Source organism: Crinia signifera, chromosome 5 (assembly GCF_055691185.1).
Source record: "Crinia signifera chromosome 5, ASM5569118v1, whole genome shotgun sequence".
NCBI lineage: Eukaryota > Metazoa > Chordata > Amphibia > Anura > Myobatrachidae > Crinia > Crinia signifera.
Window position 1 is genome coordinate 332,385,832 of NC_139221.1, and position 19,900 is coordinate 332,405,731.

Genomic DNA, 19,900 nt, shown 5'->3' on the forward strand with positions numbered 1-19,900 from the left:
AGAGCATCCATACTGACACGTCACGCTAATACTGTACACAGAGCATCCATACTGACACGTCGCGCTAATACTATACACAGAGCATCCATGCTGACACGTCGCTCTAATACTGTACACAGACCATCCATACTGACACGTCGCGCTAATACTGTACACAGAGCATCCATACTGACACGTCGCACTAATACTATACACAGAGCATCCATACTGACACGTCGCACTAAAACTGTACACAGAGCATCCATACTGACACGTCGCGCTAATACTGTACACAGAGCATCCATACTGACACGTCGCTCTAATACTGTACACAGAGCATCCATGCTGACACGTCGCGCTAATACTGTACACAGAGCATCCATGCTGACACGTCGCGCTAATACTGTACACAGAGCATCCATACTGACACGTCGAGCTAATACTGTACACAGAGCATTCATACTGACACGTCGCACTAAAACTGTACACAGAGCATCCATACTGACACGTCGCGCTAATACTGTACACAGAGCATCCATACTGACACGTCGCGCTAATACTGTACACAGAGCATCCATGCTGACACGTCGCGCTAATACTGTACACAGAGCATCCATGCTGACACGTCGCGCTAATACTGTACACAGAGCATCCATACTGTCACGTCGAGCTAATACTGTACACAGAGCATCCATACTGACACGTCGCGCTAATACTGTACACAGAGCATCCATACTGACACGTCGCGCTAATACTGTACACAGAGCATCCATACTGACACGTCGCGCTAATACTGTACACAGAGCATCCATACTGACACTTCGCGCTAATACTGTACGCAGAGCATCCATACTGACACGTCGAGCTAATACTGTACACAGAGCATCCATACTGACACGTCGCGCTAATACTGTACACAGAGCATCCATACTGACACGTCGCGCTAATACTGTACACAGAGCATCCATACTGACACGTCGCGCTAATACTGTACACAGAGCATCCATACTGACACGTCGCGCTAATACTGTACACAGAGCATCCATACTGACACGTCACGCTAATACTGTACACAGAGCATCCATACTGACACGTCGCGCTAATACTGTACACAGAGCATCCATACTGACACGTCGCGCTAATACTGTACACAGAGCATCCATACTGACACGTCGCGCTAATACTGTACACAGAGCATCCATACTGACACGTCGCGCTAATACTGTACACAGAGCATCCATACTGACACGTCGCGCTAATACTGTACACAGAGCATCCATACTGACACGTCGCGCTAATACTGTACACAGAGCATGCATACTGACACGTCGCGCTAATACTGTACACAGAGCATCCATGCTGACACGTCGCGCTAATACTGTACACAGAGCATCCATACTGACACGTCGCGCTAATACTGTACACAGAGCATCCATACTGACACGTCGCGCTAATACTGTACACAGAGCATCCATACTGACACGTCGCGCTAATACTGTACACAAAGCATCCATACTGACACGTCGCGCTAATACTGTACACAGAGCATCCATACTGACACGTCGCGCTAATACTGTACACAGAGCATGCATACTGACACGTCGCGCTAATACTGTACACAGAGCATCCATGCTGACACGTCGCACTAATACTGTACACAGAGCATGCATACTGACACGTCGCACTAATACTGTACACAGAGCATCCATACTGACACGTCGCACTAATACTGTACACAGAGCATCCATACTGACACGTCGCACTAATACTGTACACAGAGCATCCATACTGACACGTCGCACTAATACTGTACACAGAGCATCCATACTGACACGTCGCACTAATACTGTACACAGAGCATCCATACTGACACGTCGCGCTAATACTGTACACAGAGCATCCATACTGACACGTCGCGCTAATACAGTACACAGAGCATCCATACTGACACGTTGCGCTAATACTGTACACAGAGCATCCATACTGACACGTCGCGCTAATACTGTACACAGAGCATCCATACTGACACGTCGCGCTAATACTGTACACAGAGCATCCATACTGACACGTCGCACTAATACTGTACACAGAGCATCCATACTGACACGTCGCGCTAATACTGTACACAGAGCATCCATACTGACACGTTGCGCTAATACTGTACACAGAGCATCCATGCTGACACGTCGCACTAATACTGTACACAGAGCATCCATACTGACACGTCGCACTAATACAGTACACAGAGCATCCATACTGACACGTCGCGCTAATACTGTACCCAGAGCATCCATACTGACACGTCGCGCTAATACTGTACACAGAGCATCCATACTGACACGTCGCGCTAATACTGTACACAGAGCATCCATACTGACACGTCGCACTAATACTGTACACAGACCATCCATACTGACACGTCGCGCTAATACTGTACACAGAGCATCCATACTGACACGTCGCACTAATACTATACACAGAGCATCCATACTGACACGTCGCACTAAAACTGTACACAGAGCATCCATACTGACACGTCGCGCTAATACTGTACACAGAGCATCCATACTGACACGTCGCACTAATACTGTACACAGAGCATCCATACTGACACGTCGCACTAATACTGTACACAGAGCAACCATGCTGACACGTCGCACTAATACTGTACACAGAGCATCTATACTGACACGTCGCGCTAATACTGTACACAGAGCATCCATACTGACACGTCGCACCAATACTGTACACAGAGCAACCATGCTGACACGTCGCGCTAATACTGTACACAGAGCATCCATGCTGACACGTCGCACTAATACTGTACACAGAGCATCCATACTGACACGTCGCACTAATACTGTACACAGAGCATCCATACTGACACGTCGCACTAATACTGTACACAGAGCATCCATACTGACACGTCGCACTAATACTGTACACAGAGCATCCATACTGACACGTCGCACTAATACTGTACACAGAGCATCCATACTGACACGTCGCACTAATACTGTACACAGAGCATCCATACTGACACGTCGCGCTAATACTGTACACAAAGCATCCATACTGACACGTCGCACTAATACTGTACACAGAGCATCCATACTGACACGTCGCACTAATACTGTACACAGAGCATCCATACTGACACGTCGCACTAATACTGTACACAGAGCATCCATACTGACACGTCGCACTAATACTGTACACAGAGCATCCATTCACAGCCTAGGGAGCAGCTCAGCGCCGCCCGCCTGAACGTAAGGATTGTAGGTAGGGGTGGTGTGTGTGATTGTGTATATGTATAATGGGCCTTAATCTGGTTGATTCATCTGCATGCACATTCACACGCCAATCACACGCACACAGCCTGAGAAGGCGCGCCCATAACACATGCGGACCTGTTCGTTCACAACGACAGACAAAGGGGAGTGGACTGATAGTGCGCACACACTTACCTGTTCACAGGCACATCGGCGTGTCCGCAAGCTCATCCATTGGCCGCGCGTGCGTGTTTGTGGGTGATTTCATTCGCACCTGTACCTAGACCAGTGGTCAGGGAACTCGGTCCTCATTACCCCACACAGTGCATGTTTGCTGGTAACCCGGCAGGTGCACAGGTGTACTAATTACTCACAGACACATTTTATAAGGTACGCAGCTGGAGGTAATTATTTCACTTGTGATTCTGTGAGGAGACCTGGAAAACATGCCCTGCGTGGGGTAATGAGGACCGAGTTCCCTGACCACTGACCTATACGCTCACAGGACACATTCCCAAACCAGTCATTCATGAGATGATTCGCCTCATTTTATTGTGTTTATTGGAACTTATTTAACAATGAGCACGTTCACTTTATTACATGGATGCGGATTTTATGTTTAACTTCTAGAAGTAAATGTTAATATATGTGGCGCACGTTGTGGTTATTAATGTGCAATTGTCATGTGTGTGTATTATATGAGAAGATTGTGTGTTTCCCTTTAATAATGTGTGTAATGTCCAATGTATTCCCAGCCGTTTTGTTAATAGATGTAATAATGTGGGTCTAGTAAGAACGTTTGTGAGCTCTGTAGGGTCATGAAATAATGGTTTACAACATTGTGAGAGCAGTAAACACAGGTGTAAAATGGAAGCAAACACCAGTGATGCAGCCACTGGAGGGCGGCACAGAGTTGAAGGAAAGCCGCCCAACTTGAGAAATGAGGAGCACAGGAAAGCAGCTGCCCACCCATTAATCATCCCAGCGAGGCCTAGGACTACCAGCACCACCCCCCTCCTCCGTGGAGCAGGTCTAGTTGCCCCCCACCCTCTCAGTACCTGCAGTTATGTTGACCGCATGCAGGAGGCCCGGCGCCGAGGATATGCAGCCCTCTGCTGCCAGCGCCATGGATCGGAAGGAGGGGGCCCATCGTCGTAGATCGTAAGGAACCAACGCGTTTCGGAAGGAGGAGGCCTGGCGCCGGGTATCACAAGGAAAAGCCGAGTGCCGCAGATCGGAGGAGGAGGCTCTGCCCCATGTATCCCAGACAAGAGACCCAGTGCAAGGGGAGCAGGAGGAAGAGGCCCGGCGCTGGAGAGGGAGCACTGCCTGAGATATATGCACCACTTTCAGGGGGGAGGGGGGAATAGGAGGTGCAGAGTAATGGATGTAACGTTTAAACACCTGCCTGCTCTACCCCCTCTCCACTACCACCCTCTCCTCCTCTAGCACTCCCGTCTCCTCTTATACCAACCCACTCTCCTCTTATACCAATTCCCGTGGGCATGCACTGAGTAGATGTGGTTAGGTAATTGGTTAATGAGAAAAACTTGTATAGGTGAGTATTGTGTGCAGGTTCATGGGTGAGTATTGTGTGCGGGTGCATGGGTGAATATTGTGTGCAGGTGCATGGGTGAGTATTGTGTGCAGGTGCACGGGTGAATATTGTGTACTGGTGCAAGGGTGAGTATTGTGTGCAGGTGCACGGGTGAGTATTGTGTGCAGGTGCATGGCCAGCTGAGTATTGTATGCGGGTGCATGGCTGAGTGTTGTATGCAGGTGCATGGGTGAGTATTGTGTGCAGGGGCATGAGTGAGTATTGTGTGCAGGTGTATGGGGTGAGTATTGTATGCAGGTGCATGGCTGGCTGAGTATTGTATGCGGGTGCATGGGTGAGTATTGTGTGCAGGTGCATGGCCGGCTGAGTGTTGTATGCAGGTGCATGGGTGAGTATTGTGTGCAGGGGCATGGGGTGAGTATTGTGTGCAGGTTTATGGGGTGAGTATTGTATGCAGGTGCATGGGTGAGTATTGTGTGCAGGTGCATGGCCGGCTGAGTATTGTATGCGGGTGCATGGGTGAGTATTGTGTGCAGGTGCATGGGTGAGTATTGTGTGCAGGTGCATGGGGTGAGTATTGTGTGCAGGTGCATGGGGTGAGTATTGTGTGCAGGTGCATGGGGTGAGTATTGTGTGCAGGTGCATGGGGTGAGTATTGTATGCAGGTGCATGGGCTAGTTGTGTGTGGGTGCATGGGTGATTATTGTGTGCAGGTGCATGGGTGAGTATTGTGTGCAGGTGCATGGGTGAGTATTGTGTGCAGGTGCATGGGTGAGTATTGTGTGCAGGTGCATGGGTGGCTGAGTATTGTATGCGGGTGCATGGGTAAGTATTGTGTGCAGGGGCATGGGTGAGTATTGTATGCAGGTGCATGGGTGAGTATTGTGTGCAGGTGCATGGCCGGCTGAGTATTGTATGCAGGTGCATGAGTGAGTATTGTGTGCAGGTGCAATGGTGAGTATTGTGTGCGGGTGCATGGGTGGGTATTGTGTGCGGGTGCATGGGTGAGTATTGTGTGCATGTGCATGGGTGAGTATTGTGTGCAGGTGCATGGGTGGCTGTGTATTGTATGCGGGTGCATGGGTGGCTGAGTATTGTATGCGAGTGCATGGGGTGAGTATTGTGTGCAGGTGCATGGGGTGAGTATTGTGTGCAGGTGCATGGGGTGAGTATTGTGTGCTGGTGCATGGCCGGCTGAGTATTGTGTGCAGGTGCATGGCCGGCTGAGTATTGTGTGCAGGTGCATGGGTGAGTATTGTGTGCAGGGGTGAGTATTGTGTGCAGGTGCACGGATGAGTATTGTGTGCAGGTGCACGGATGAGTATTGTGTGCAGGTGCATGGCCAGCTGAGTATTGTATGCGGGTGCATGGCTGAGTGTTGTATGCAGGTGCATGGGTGAGTATTTTGTGCGGGTGCATGGGTGGGTATTGGGTGCAGGTGCCTGGGTGAGTATTGTGTGCAGGTGCATGGGTGAGTATTGTGTGCAGGGGCATGGGGTGAGTATTGTGTGCAGGTGCACGGATGAGTATTGTGTGCAGGTGCACGGATGAGTATTGTGTGCAGGTGCACAGATGAGTATTGTGTGCAGGTGCATGGCCAGCTGAGTATTGTATGCGGGTGCATGGCTGAGTGTTGTATGCAGGTGCATGGGTGAGTATTGTGTGCAGGGGCATGAGTGAGTATTGTGTGCAGGTGTATGGGGTGAGTATTGTATGCAGGTGCATGGGTGACTATTGTGTGCAGGTCCATGGGTGAGTATTGTGTGCAGGTGCATGGGTGAGTATTGTGTGCAGGTGCATGAGTGAGTATTGTGTGCAGGTGCATGGCCGGCTGAGTATTGTATGCGGGTGCATGGGTGAGTATTGTGTGCAGGTGCACGGGTGAGTATTGTGTGCAGGTGCATGGGGTGAGTATTGTGTGCAGGTGCATGGCCGGCTGAGTATTGTGTGCAGGTGCATGGGTGAGTATTGTGTGCAGGTGCATGGGTGAGTATTGTGTGCAGGTGCATGGCCGGCTGAGTATTGTGTGCAGGTGCATGGGGAGTATTGTGTGCAGGTGCATGGGGTGTATTGTGTGCAGGTGCATGGGGAGTATTGTGTGCAGGTGCATGGCCGGCTGAGTATTGTGTGCAGGTGCATGGGGTGAGTATTGTGTGCAGGTGCACGGGCGGGTATTGTGTGCATGGCCGGCTGAGTATTGTATGCAGGTGCATGTGCGGTGAACCAGAAGGAACAGGCCAGTAACCATTTGTTTACCTTGCACTCTGTAGTCTCAAACGCGTCGTCTTCCTCCCTTCTTTGCCTTTTGGGCAGAGGTAAGAATCAGGCAGGACAAGAGTTCAAGGGTGTTTATTGGCAATAGAATTAGACACCTGAGCCAGGTAGCCGGCAGGGCTACCTAGCAAATGTATTATACGGAAAGAAAACAAAGTGCAACTTCGTAGAACACAATAAAGGCAATACCACGGAATTAGGCACGTCTGACTATATAAACACTTCTTCAATGACTAGGTGTAGCCAACAATGATCGTCTAGTTCAACAGTTAAACTTCAGTGACTATAATGATTACCTCCTTTACTGGCACAGCTGGATAACCTGAGTATAACGTGGTCACAAGATGGGTTAGTTTCAGAAATAGCTACGCTAATGGGGGTGCCAGCGGTGTCACCAAAGGAGAGTGCAATGGTCTAAACACTTCTCATATCAATTCAATCAATCACAGTGATCACGTGGTATAAATGCAAGGTATTTGGCAATCACATCAAAGTATACTGAGCTATTAACTTATCAGCTTTACAATGCAGATGAAAGTCACACCATAATACTCTACTGTAAGCAATCCTATGCTACTGGGTACCCAACTTCCTATATTAAACACTGTCTCTAAGACGGGAAGCGGTCATCTATTAGAATGAACTTAGGTCTACAGTCATTAGGTCGACCCCACTAGGTCGACTGGCAGGAAGGTCGACCTGACTTAAGGTCGACATGGGCCAAGGTCGACATGACTTAAGGTCGAATTTGCATAAAGGTCGACATGAGGAAGGTCGACTGGTCATAAGGTCGACATGGGTTTTTCACTGTTTTTTGAGCCGACATGTGCCGACAGGCGGTATTTCATGCCCTACCATCCATTAGGGTGTGGTGGGAGAATAAAATAGTGTGCCGAGCGCAGCGAGGCACCGTGCCCGAGGCATAGCGAGCGAAGCGAGGGTCCGCTTCTCATTGCCAACTGTGTCCATGTCGACTGTGTCGACATTTGGATCAAAAACAGTGAAAAACCCATGTCGACCTTATGACCAGTCGACCTTCATCATGTCGACCTTTATGCAAATTCGACCTTAAGTCATGTCGACCTTGGCCCATGTCGACCTTAAGTCAGGTCGACCTTCCTGCCAGTCGACCTAGTGGGGTCGACCTAATGACTGTAGACCTAAGTTCATTCTGACAGATGTACCGCTTCCCTCTAAGACAGACCTGTGCACAGGGATTTAGAGTACATTGGAGTCCTCTTGTAGTCCTGCGCAGTGTTTATGAAACTTAGAACAACAATCCTCCACAGTGGTGAGGGATAAAACTTGGTGGGGCAATGTCCCGAATAAAGGAGATAAACGCTGTACTGTCCTTTACCCAACTGGCAAGGCAATTCCTAGTTTATGTCACAAGATGGCGCTGTTGGACCGCTGGTCTGTGAGGTCTAGGCTGTAATTTGCTTCTAGGAGTATTCCTAATCCACAGTACAGGGGCCGTGACTTGCGGGTTATGAAACACAGTGGCCCTTAATGGCTGTAGGGTGTTGGGAATCTGGATTTATGATTCAGTCTGCTTTGGTTTTGTGTTCAGCATTTGACTCACTGGTGGCCTCCAGTGGCAGGTCTGTGCCACATCAGCTCAATATTCTGTGAGCAATTATTCACAAGGCTGTGAGGTAATGAGCTCGTTAAGCACAAGCCTGGGAGCTCCCTGGATCTTCAGGTGAAATTAATCACCTGAGCCCTTTATAGGGCAGGCTCTCCTGCAATACTCTGCCAGTGATAGCTTCCTGTTTAGTTCCTGCTTCCTGTGCAGGGAACTTCTGTCAGCTCTCAGCCACGCTACCTGGTCCCTTGTTCCGGCCTCCTGTTTGGATCCCAGGATATATCCTCTGCAGCTCTGCCAAGCGGTTTCTGGTCCCCGGTGGTTTTCAGTTCTTTGGAGTCTCTTGCTAAGGTTCTCCAGCGGCCCTGCTGCCCGCCCTGGTTATCAGCTCCCAGACTCTGTTCCAGGTCTGTGCCTCTTGGTCCCTTCGTGACCCTGCTGACAGCTCAGGTTCCATCATCTGTCCCAGGTCACGTAAGTGCTTCAGTGGAGCCTGGTGTTTACCTTTATCTACCGGCAGCCAGCTGGCCAGTGTTACCATCTTTTTGGCTACTAGCCTGTTTGTTTTATTTAAAGGCACAGGCCTCCACCCCTCCGTGGGTCCAGCCTGTCTCCCTCTCTGGTGGTTACCAGTTCCTTATTTCTGTTCTCGTTACCCTTCCTTAGTCCTTTGGGTTAGGCAGGGTGTTCATTTTTATTCTGGTTATTGGTTTTGGGGATTCGCTTCCAGCCCTTGTTACTTTTCCATGAAAATTCCCCTCAGCTCTCTCTTGTGTCTGCGGCTGGGTCGCATTCCTATCCTTGGCCTGGTGCCGGCAGATAGGGGCCATTACCAGCATAGGCCCATTAGCTAGTCATTCCTCTTGAGCCAAACTCTGACAATTGCAAGCTCTTTGTCTCCTCATAGACCTAGCTGCATCGGGGTGGGAGCGGGCATAACTCGCTCCCTCGGACGCGGCGGGAACAGGTGAAGACTAGCATTCGCAGGGGTTTGTCATCTGCCCGAGGTGCTCAACAGAGAGAGTGTAGGGTTCGCCCTGGCCGCCCTAAACAGTGGTCACGGGCTCGCGCCTGATCTCCAGCTTCCAGCCTCCGGTAGTTACACCCAGCGCCCAGGCGGCATCCGTAACAGTAGGGTCAGTCTTTTGTCCCTATTAAAGGAGCTACTAGGGCCAGGCCGAGGGGTTCCGTGGCTGGCAATCAGTGCCTAGCACTGTACAGTCCAGGTGACAGCTATGTCTCAAAGGGGTCCTCATGGCCTGCAAGTAGGGGTGCCCCCATGGTTAGTTCTGTGGGTAGAAGGGCAGTGATGATGTCCACAGCAGGGCCTGGTGGTGGTAACAGGGGCCCTCTCCGCTGGTGGGTCGCTGATGGGTGTCACAGGGCAGGGTGGCGGTACAGCACTTACGGTTTGGTGCAGAACCTGCCATTTGGGGTTCACTGCTGGGCTCTTGTAGTGCCTGTCACTGCGTTGCTCCCTTTCCCTAGGCTGTGGCCTTCTCTCCTGGACGGTCAGAGGCGTGGGCAGTGGTGTCACGCTGTTGCGCCGCTGGTCTCCGGCTCCTCTGAGGGGCTGATGCTGCAGCTGCTGTGGGGGGGATGTGTGCCTCTGGCTGGCGCCACCTGCAGCTCTCTCTGTCTGCCACCAGTGGCCGGGTGCTGGGTGGTATGTCCGCAGCTCCAGACAGTCTCCTCGCCCTCTCTCTTCGGGTGTCCTGCCTGTCACCGTCCGGCTCGTTGTGACGTCACGCGGAAACCGGCGTCTCTCCTTCAAGCGGCCGTCAATCACCGCTGGTCTCCTCGGTCGGCAGTCACCGCTACATGTGCTGGGATCTTTCTCTGCGACGCCGGAGCACATCTGCTTTTCGCTGCCGGGGCTCTGTTGTTGGATGCTGGGGCACTGTTGCACTCGGTCCCGTTCGCAACTCGGCTGCTCACGGGTCTCTTCACTTTACACACGCCCCTGACTTCGCCTGGCCGTTGCTCCGCCTCTCCTTTTCGCACTCCTGCCGCGTCCTCCAATCTGGAAGGGGGTTACTGAGGGAGGGTGCTGCTGCAGGTCAACGCCCTTTCAACGCCCTCTGCTGCTGCTGTGTCTGGTCGGTTACCTGGCAACCTTTTAGTGCTCGTCTCCTACGGGATGCTGGGGCATTGCCCAAACAGGGTACCCCAGGTTGGGGTGCCACACATGGGTGACTATTGTATGCAGGTGCATGGGTGAGTATTGTGTGCAGGTGCATGTATTTTAGCTATTGTAGCGAATGTTTGTCCGCTAAGCTGTTGCCTTCCGAGTCCTGAGACTTGTTTTTTTTCTTGCAAATGATTTTGAGCTCGAGCACTGCAAGCTTTTAGCCAGTTTCTCCTTTTGGTCTGCTCTGAAGAATGGCCAGTACCTTGTCCTCCGTAAAACCTGGCTGCACCGGAGTTGGGGCAGACTTAATTTGCCCTTCAAACGTTGCGACTGTAGGAGCTTTCGCATCAGCAGGTACCTGACCAACAGAGTCAGAGTAGGACTCGCCGTGGCTGTCCTAAACAGTGGTCATGGCTGTGGGTTCACACCCAAACCATAACACAACCGTCGTTTCCTTTCATTTGGGCACACCTTTTAATTAAAGTCCCCAGGGGCTCCCTTAGCTGTGGATGCCACCCTAGTTGTATATGTCACCTGCCTTGGATTAGTTTCTAGGTCCGCTTTAGGACATGCCCACTCTCTTGGAATGGCCGTCAGACTCCAGAATATCGGATGTATCCACTTTCCTTAGTAAAGTAGACAAATCTCCGGGATCCTGCCATACACAGCCAACCTCCCTCCCCCATACAGCTACCAACACCCCATGAACCCAACCATGAAAGTAAGAAGTCTGGGGCGATGGCATGATTCATAATGATCATTACCCCACAACCGCTTTGGGCATTGCAGAGCAGGTATCCACTGCAACGCCCGCCGCATAGGATGCCGCATGCCCCCTGCACTGCCCACCATGTAGGATGCCATGTGCCCCCTGCACCAGCTTGGCTGTCAGTAAGTACAGTATGGGAGGTTTGGGGGGAGGCACTCAGGGTGTATAGAGGCACACACATATAGCTGCACCGCCCACCATGTAGGATGCCGTGTGCCCCCTGCACCAGCCTGGCTGTCAGTAAGTACGGTATGGGAGGTATGGGGGGAGGCACTGAGGGTGTATAGAGGCACACACATATCCCTGTGCCCCCTGCACCAGCCTGACTGTCAGTAAGTACGGTATGGGAGGTATGGGGGGAGGCACTGAGGGTGTATGGAGGCACTGAGGGTGTATAGAGGCACACACCGATCCCTGCACCACATCTCTCTGCAGCTGCAGCACATCGGGGAACGGAGACCTGTGGACAGGATGATGCCCAGAAAGAAGCTGCTGACATTGGAGTCTATGAATCAAAGCGTCCGAGATGTCAGTGTCCCCATCTTGGGATCGCTGTCAGTCCGTGCTGCGGAGATCCAGAGAGAGATTGAGGAGGTAACAGGTCTGGGGGCAGGGCTTATAGAGCATAGACAGGCGCACACCCAAAATTAGGGGGCGTGGCTAGCCATAAAAGGGTGTGGTCTATACTTGCATCTTCCCACAAGGCCACGCCCCCATTTTGACACTGTGCGGGCATACTATGCCCCCAGACCCCACTGCTCAGCAGCTGACAGGGGACTCCCAAAAGCCCATCCCTCACCGCCACGGGACACTACTGGCCCCGGGCGGGAACGACCCCAAAAACCGGGACATTCCTGTGGGAATCGGGACTGTTGGGAGGTATGCCTGTGGCTGATCTCCGGGTCAGGTAGCCAGACAATATATTACATATGACATTACATGTAAGTGTGAATCAGCCCCCTCATGCAATGCGTGGTCCCTGCTGTAGCCAATGAGCCAGCGAGTAGCAGCCGCCCCAGCTTAACCAACTTCCTGTATGCTCCCTCAGGTCCGCTCTGGAGAAGGGGGCAATATGTGGGTGCGGAGACGCAATCATGTGCAATACAGCGAGCGTGATAACAGGGGGCCCGGGAAGTACATTACCCCGGGCCCCCCTAGTCTCAGGGGCCCCCATGCCTGCTGTTGGCACCACACATTTGTATTTTTTTAATGAATTGCCGGCGAGATGGAGATAATGTTGGGCGTTCCCCTGCTGCCACCCCTGCCTGCCCCCTTACTTCCCCTCCCTGAGCCATTCACTCCCGGAGTCAGGGCTGAAGGGGCCGAAATTGGCCCTGAACGAATCAGTAGGAATTGGTCCCTAAGTGCAGGGAGCGATCATGACAATTGGATATCTCTGTGACCTCCTCCCCGGGGACATTAACACATACCTGCTGGCAATCCTACATTATACATACCTCCCATCATGCCTGTCGGGGTTCAGAGACCAACTCGGGGTCTGAACCTATCTACCTTCGATCATCAGTCAGAGATTTCCCCTTCAATCGATTGGAGATCAGAAATAAGAGACACAACACTTGGTAGTAGTTATATGTCCCCAGTCATTCTGATCTGAGGATGGCTTAGATTACAGGCTTTATTTATACAGAAATATACGTGTGAATTAACAGTTTTCGTGCGTCATAAGCTTATCTCTAGGAAACATAATTCCCGTTCACATCATTAATAAATGAATACATTTTATACATAATAAACATATGTTATTGTTCATTTTCCTGGTGCGTAAGGATAGTTTCCTCCTAGAAGTTAGGCCATTTCCATATGTGTTGGGAATGTCTGGCTTCATACATCCTGCTCCATTGTTCTTAAAGGTAGACCACAAGCATGTTTTCTGAGAACATCCTGTACAGGAAACCTTTCATTGTCCTTGTAGAAAGATTCCTAAATATATTTTTCTGGAAATATTCTGTTCAGGAATTTCAATTGAGAAATCTTAAGCATATATTATAGACATTTATAAGGATTAGTAAAAGCTATCAATATACTTGTAATCGCATTTTAATCAATCATAATGATATATCATAACTATGTCATTTCCCCTCTTCTGATTAAAATCTCACCACTTATCTTCTCTACCTAACAGAAATAATGATACCCGTCAACCAGTTTATAGTGATTACATTTTGTACCAGGTGCTATCATAGGGACCGCTCAAGGCAAGCGAACTTTGGCATTCGTCACATCTGGATGATTGGTCTCACCTTTTCTACAACAAAGCGTTGTCTCTTGCTTCTCTACGCTTATTTATCTCCCTTCTGAAGCTATATGACAAATAACAATTCCATATCAACATTAAAGCCAATACTATGACTACGACAAGTAGGGGATGTAGTACTGTTCTCATTATACCTGTAGTGGTGGGAGATTTACCCGTGAATATGTCCCACCAATTATGATTTAAGCCATCCCTTAGTTCACTTGCCATGTGAACAAGTTCATCCATCTGTAATACTGTTACCATCCTAGCATGATTAGTGGCATAATTTACTTCTTTTAAATGTTCTTCTAATTTTCTTGTTTTGTTTATTGCATTTATCAGAGGTTGTAAGTTGAATGATATATTATTGGACAAATGGTATGAGATGCCCTGCAGGTTAATCTGCACTTCTGTATCTGGAAGAAATATAAATGTTTGGTTTTTCCAAACTAAGCTAGATATGTTATATAGGCATCCTGAAAAAGGGATATTCTGCCTCAATTGAGACATATCTTCCCTATTATTGCTTACCATACAGATAACTTGGGAGCTTATTTCTATAAACATGTTTTGTTCTGGGTCATGTAAGTTCCAACTGCAAGCACTGGTGGGATGTTGCAAAAAACATGGTTCAAACAATGGGGTGTGTTGGTTACAAACAAATCCCTTATTAGTTCGGGCACAAGTGGCTATATCATGTGTAGCTCTATTCCCTAGTTCTATGTGTGTTCCCTTTGTAACAGGGGTCCATAACTGTGTTCCTGTAGAAGGGGTATACAAGGCTACTGGTAATATCAAATACTTGCATATTATCTTCTTGTCTGTTATTTTATACGCTTGTGCCACTCCTGCACATTCGTGGGCAGTGCATTTAATTGATATTTCAGTTGCATCTAGCCAAGTGTCACTGGGAACTTGCAAGATTTTCTCATAAAATCCATATCCCTTATTCACAAAGTTGGTCTGGGTAATGTCCTTTTGTAATTTCTGTGCCATTACTTCCATATTACATAGTGTCCAGTTAAATACCCGCGTAATATTCTTATCTATCAAATATTGTTGGTATTGTGTTCTGTTAAAAATATGCAAAAGGGAGTCTGTTACTCGTAAATGCTGCGATATTGGTTCATATACTGTGGGCATCCATTCTGCCTGCATGTGTACAATAGAGTCGAGCTGATGCCCTGCGCTACTCATTTTGTTAGTCAATGTTTCTATATCTATTGAATTTAATACCCCCATTCCATTGCCTGTTACTCCCAGTAAGGTATCATACCATTCTCGTTTTCTTCTAAAGTTACAGTCTGGGTCCTTTGGGAAAGTAAAATTAAATACATATCGTATGGTTTGTTTCCTTATCCCCATATATGTACATGTTGAGGGTATTGGTTTCAAAGTATCATTCCTAATTGTCGGTGTATTACTTAAAAAGTGTATACCTTCTACCCACATAGTTCTATTACTAATTTCAGTAGCATTTGTGCAGAGCAGAGTTTGTTCAGCTTGTAAGAGAAAAGTTGTTTTTATAGTGTAATTACAATTCTTTAAAACCCCCTTTGCCCATTCTTTTAGTGTTTCCCACTCTGTCAGAGGTTTACAGTAATCAGTTTTTACCATGCAACATTTAACTGCGGTCTTACTTTCATATGTAAGAGTGGTGTTCCTATTTTTGAATTGAAAAAACGAGAGGGTGTTCTTACCAGGCATTCGAAGGCCTTTATACCATGTTCCCTCACTAATAGTTATATTGATTATATTGCATGGTTGATGGGGAGGGCAAATAAATCCATCTTGTACCCTGGTTTTTGTACTGTTTGCCCAACTCCATCTCATTTTTCCATCATTGCTAGTATTTAGTCTCTGTAATATCTGTGCTGGCGTCCAAGCCTGTATGACTAACATGCACCCCATCATCGTTAAAAGGATATATAATGTCATTTTGCTATTCAACGGTCACCGTCAGCTTTTTACAATGTGAAGCGTGTATCCAGGAATCTCTGCCTTGTACTTTAACTGCCGTAGGCGTGGTTAGTAACACCTGGTAGGGTCCGTCATATCTTGGATCAAAGGTTTTCCTTACATGTCTCTTTAGATAGACCCAATCTCCTGGTAGTAATTTATGTGTGGCAGATTCTGCTTCTGGATCTGGAATGGAAGATAACACTTGACGATGGAGGTTAGTCAATGTTTTACAAATCTGTTGCACATAACCTGTCAAGTCCCCATGATTATGTTGTAATTGTTGGGGAAAATAACATCCTGTCCTTGGTGCACTACCAAACAGAATTTCATATGGAGTAAGTTTGTGTGATTTTAAGGGTGTGGTTCTGATATTAAACAAGACTATGGGTAGACATTCTAACCAATTTCTTTTTGTCTCTACCATCATTTTCTGCAGTTTTAACTTAATATCTCCGTTCAGGCATTCGACACGCCCACTTGCCTGTGGCCTATATGGAGTGTGGAACGCTTGCTGTATGCCTAAGTCCTGCATTATGTGTTGCATAATCTCCCCTGTAAATGTTGTACCCCTATCTGATTCGATAGTTTCAGGTACTCCAAATCTACATATGACTTCTGACATTAGCTTCTTTGCTGTAGCTTTAGCAGTGGCCTTGACTACTGCCCATGCTTCGGGCCAATGACTAAATATATCTGTAGCTACCAAGACGTATTCATAAGCACCACTTTTAGGTAGCTGTATATAGTCAATTTGGAGTCTCTGAAAAGGATATATAGCCTTTGGAATGGTTCCTGCTGGTGTCTTGACCCTTTGTCCAGGATTGTTTGTTCCACAGATCCAACATGCTGCTGTAAATTTAGCTGCTGCTGAATTAAATCCTGGTGCAATCCAGGTTTGAGATACTCTGTTGGTCATGGCTTCTTTAGAGTGATGTACTTGTCCGTGTGCTATTTGTAACATAGGTGGAAACAGGGCTGCTGGTAAGCAATATTTTAACTCATTTTTCCAGAGTCCTGTTTCTGTCTCTTCAGCTCCCTGCTTTTTCCATTTTTCTTTTTCCTCTTTACTTGCTTGTTTTTGGAAGATGATTAGTTTATCTTCTGTAGGCATTTCATTTTGTACTTCAGTTGTCAACATTTTTATTTTTCCTTCTTTTTTTGGTAAGAGAGCTGCTTTTTTTGCTTCAGCATCTGCAAACGCATTTCCTCTTGCTTCTGGGGTCTGCTTCTTAGTATGGGCTTGAACTTTTATTATGCCCACTTCTTTTGGAAGTTCTATAGCTCTAAACAGTTGTGTAATTAAGTTTGCATGCTTGATGGGTTTTCCATTTGATCCCATAAAGTCTCTGCTTTTCCATATTGGGCCAAAATCATTGGCCACACCCCAGGCATAACGTGAGTCTGTGTAGATGTTTACTCTTTGATTTTCTGCATGTATGCAGGCTTTGGTCAACGCTATTAATTCTGCCTCCTGTGCTGACATACTGGAAGGTAGGGATCCTGATTCTACTAGGTCATGTCCTGTAGTGACTGCATAACCTGTGTTTGGAGATCCATCTTCATAGTACCTAGATCCATCCACATATAATGTCATGTCTGGATTAGGTAGGGGATCTTCTGACACATTCTGTAGGGGGAGTGTTTCAAGTTTCATTAGTTCAAGGCAGTCATGAGAAAAATTTTGAGTAGTCATTACTTTCTCTTTATCTGATTCTTCTTTGTCCTGCTTCTGTCCATCTTTATCCTCTGATGATTCAATGCTTTTGTCTTGATTTTCTTTGTTTCTCCCCTCTTTTGAATCATCAACAGGAAGAAGTGTAGCAGGATTCAATACTGTGCATCTGGTGATGGTTACATGTGATGCGCTTAATAAAGCTACTTCATATTTTGTTAATCTTGCTGCTGAGAGATGCTTTGTTCTTGCCTGGCTTAGTATTTCAATGACTGCATGTGGTACTTGGATATGTAGTTCATGATTTAGGACTATATCTGCCACTTTTTCCTTCAAGATGGCTGCTGCGGCCACTGCTCTGACACAGGATGGTGCTCCCCTGATGATGGAGTCCAATTGTGCTGAGTAGTATGCTACTGGTCTCTGCTTGGATCCATGTTTCTGTGTGAGCACCCCCAAAGCGTGTCCTTTTTCTTCATGACAGAAAAGATTGAAGGGCTTACTGTAGTTTGGCAATCCTAAAGCTGGGGCTGTTGATATTGCATGTTTAAGGATTCTTACTGCTTCCTCAATGGATTCTTGCTTCTTCACTTCATCTGTTGGTGCTTCTTTCTTTATCAATTCATATAACGGTTGCATCAGCATGGAGGCTGATGGTATCCATTCTCTGCAGTATCCTATGAGTCCCAGAAATGTTCTTATTTCTTTGGTGGTTTGGGGTATTTTTGTATTGACAATTGCTTCTGTTCTATCTTTTGTAAGGTGCCTTGTACCTTTTGATATGCAATGCCCTAGAAATACCACTTTCTTCTGTACCAATTGCAGTTTTTCTTTTGACACTCTGCAGTCTCGTTGTGCTAAGAAGCAGAGTAATGACAAGGTTTCTGTCTTACAGATTTCTTCAGTTTCTGTGGCTAACAGAAGGTCATCCACATATTGAACCAGCTGGGTTGTTTCATGTGATGGTCTCCATCCTTGCAGAACCAGAGCCATAGCTTCTGAGAATTCTGACGGACTTGTAGCTCCTCCTTGCGGCAATCGCGTCCAACAGTATTGCTTCCCTTCATGTGTGAAGGCCAGAAGCTTTTGACTATCTTCTGTCACTGGTACTGAAAAGAATGCATTAGCCAAGTCAATCACTGTAAACCATTCAGCTTCATGAGGTATCTGGTTTAAAAGCGTATGCGGATTTGGTACTATTGGGGTGTTCACAATCAATCTCTTATTGATTTCCCTCAAGTCATGAATCATCCGATACTGTACTTCTTTTCCAATTTGCTTCTTTTTTACTGGGAACAGGGGGGTATTAAAAGGTGATCTACATTCCTTTATAACCCCTACTTTCTGGAAGTTCACTATTTGCTGTTTGATGGCCTGTGACTGAGCTTCTGTCAAAGGATATTGTCTGATAGAGATAGGTACTGTTCCTGGCTTCAGTTGTAACTGTACAGGATCCACTCGTAGATTTCCTACATCATCTTTTCCTTTGGACCATACCTTGCTTGGTACTCGTTCTAGCCATGCAGGTAAATGTATTTTAATCTTGTTATCTTTCTGTGCTTCCATCAGGTATATAGCTGCAGCTAATTCCTGTTGAACTTGCTGAGGTAATTTGCTGGAAAACTTGACACCACTTGGGGTGTACTGTATTCTTGCTTGGACTAGCTTCAGTACATCTGCTCCCAACAAGTTGATTGGACAGGTGGTGGAGACTAGGAATTGAACTGGCACTGGAGTATAGTCTTCTTCAACTTGAAGATATAACGGTTTACTTTCTTGTAGTTGGACTGATGTTCCTTCAAGTCCTGTGGCTTTTAACATTGTATCTGTTAATAAATCTTCAGGAACCTCCCTTTTCTGTAGTACCGTGCGGCTGGCTCCCGTATCGATTAGGCATTGAAATTTCTGACCTGTAGGTAATGTAAGGGTCACCATGCCTTTATCTTCTGATTGATTGTTATGTTCAGCATCTACTGGGAGGTATCGGGGAGTGCCTGTTTTTCATGCTGATCCTTGATCCTGGTCTTTCTTTGCCATCCAGTCCTTGTATTTCTGACAACCTCTCTTCATATGTCCACCTTGTTTACAAAAGAAACATTGTCCCTTTTTTTTCATTTCCTCAACATTCTGGTTTCCTTTAAACTGGTTCTTGCCTTTAGCTGTGTCTTTTTGTTTCCAGTTTCCTCCTTCTTGGACAACATGTATTGTAATCTTGGGTACTGCTCCTTTTTCCTTCTGTTTTTGGACTTTCTCATTCTCTCTGTCTTCTATTCCTTCAAGGACTTGCACTATGGCATCAATAGTCATTGATGGTGCTTCAGGTCTTGTGTAGAGTAGTTGAGTTCTCAAGGATTCCGTTAGGCCATTCATAAATTTGGTTTTCAGCAGTCTCTTGTGTTGAGGATTGTCTTCCTGGAAACCTTCATCTTCATGTCTTTGTA

At 47.3% G+C, this 19,900-nt stretch overlaps 1 protein-coding gene across 2 annotated transcripts in view; it reads left to right on the forward strand.

The window, feature by feature from the left end:
- LOC146005651 (alanine aminotransferase 2-like) overlaps positions 1 to 19,900 on the forward strand; it is a 149,221-nt gene that overhangs the window by 10,140 nt on the left and 119,181 nt on the right. The window contains exon 2 of one of the 2 annotated variants that reach the window (XM_083145042.1): positions 12,004 to 12,162. The exons of the other annotated variant lie outside the window; for it this stretch is intronic. Coding sequence (XP_083001168.1) covers positions 12,040 to 12,162 — 123 coding nt within the window. The 5' untranslated portion in view covers positions 12,004 to 12,039. The remainder of the gene's footprint in view (positions 1 to 12,003; positions 12,163 to 19,900) is intronic. 2 annotated transcript variants of the gene reach the window in all.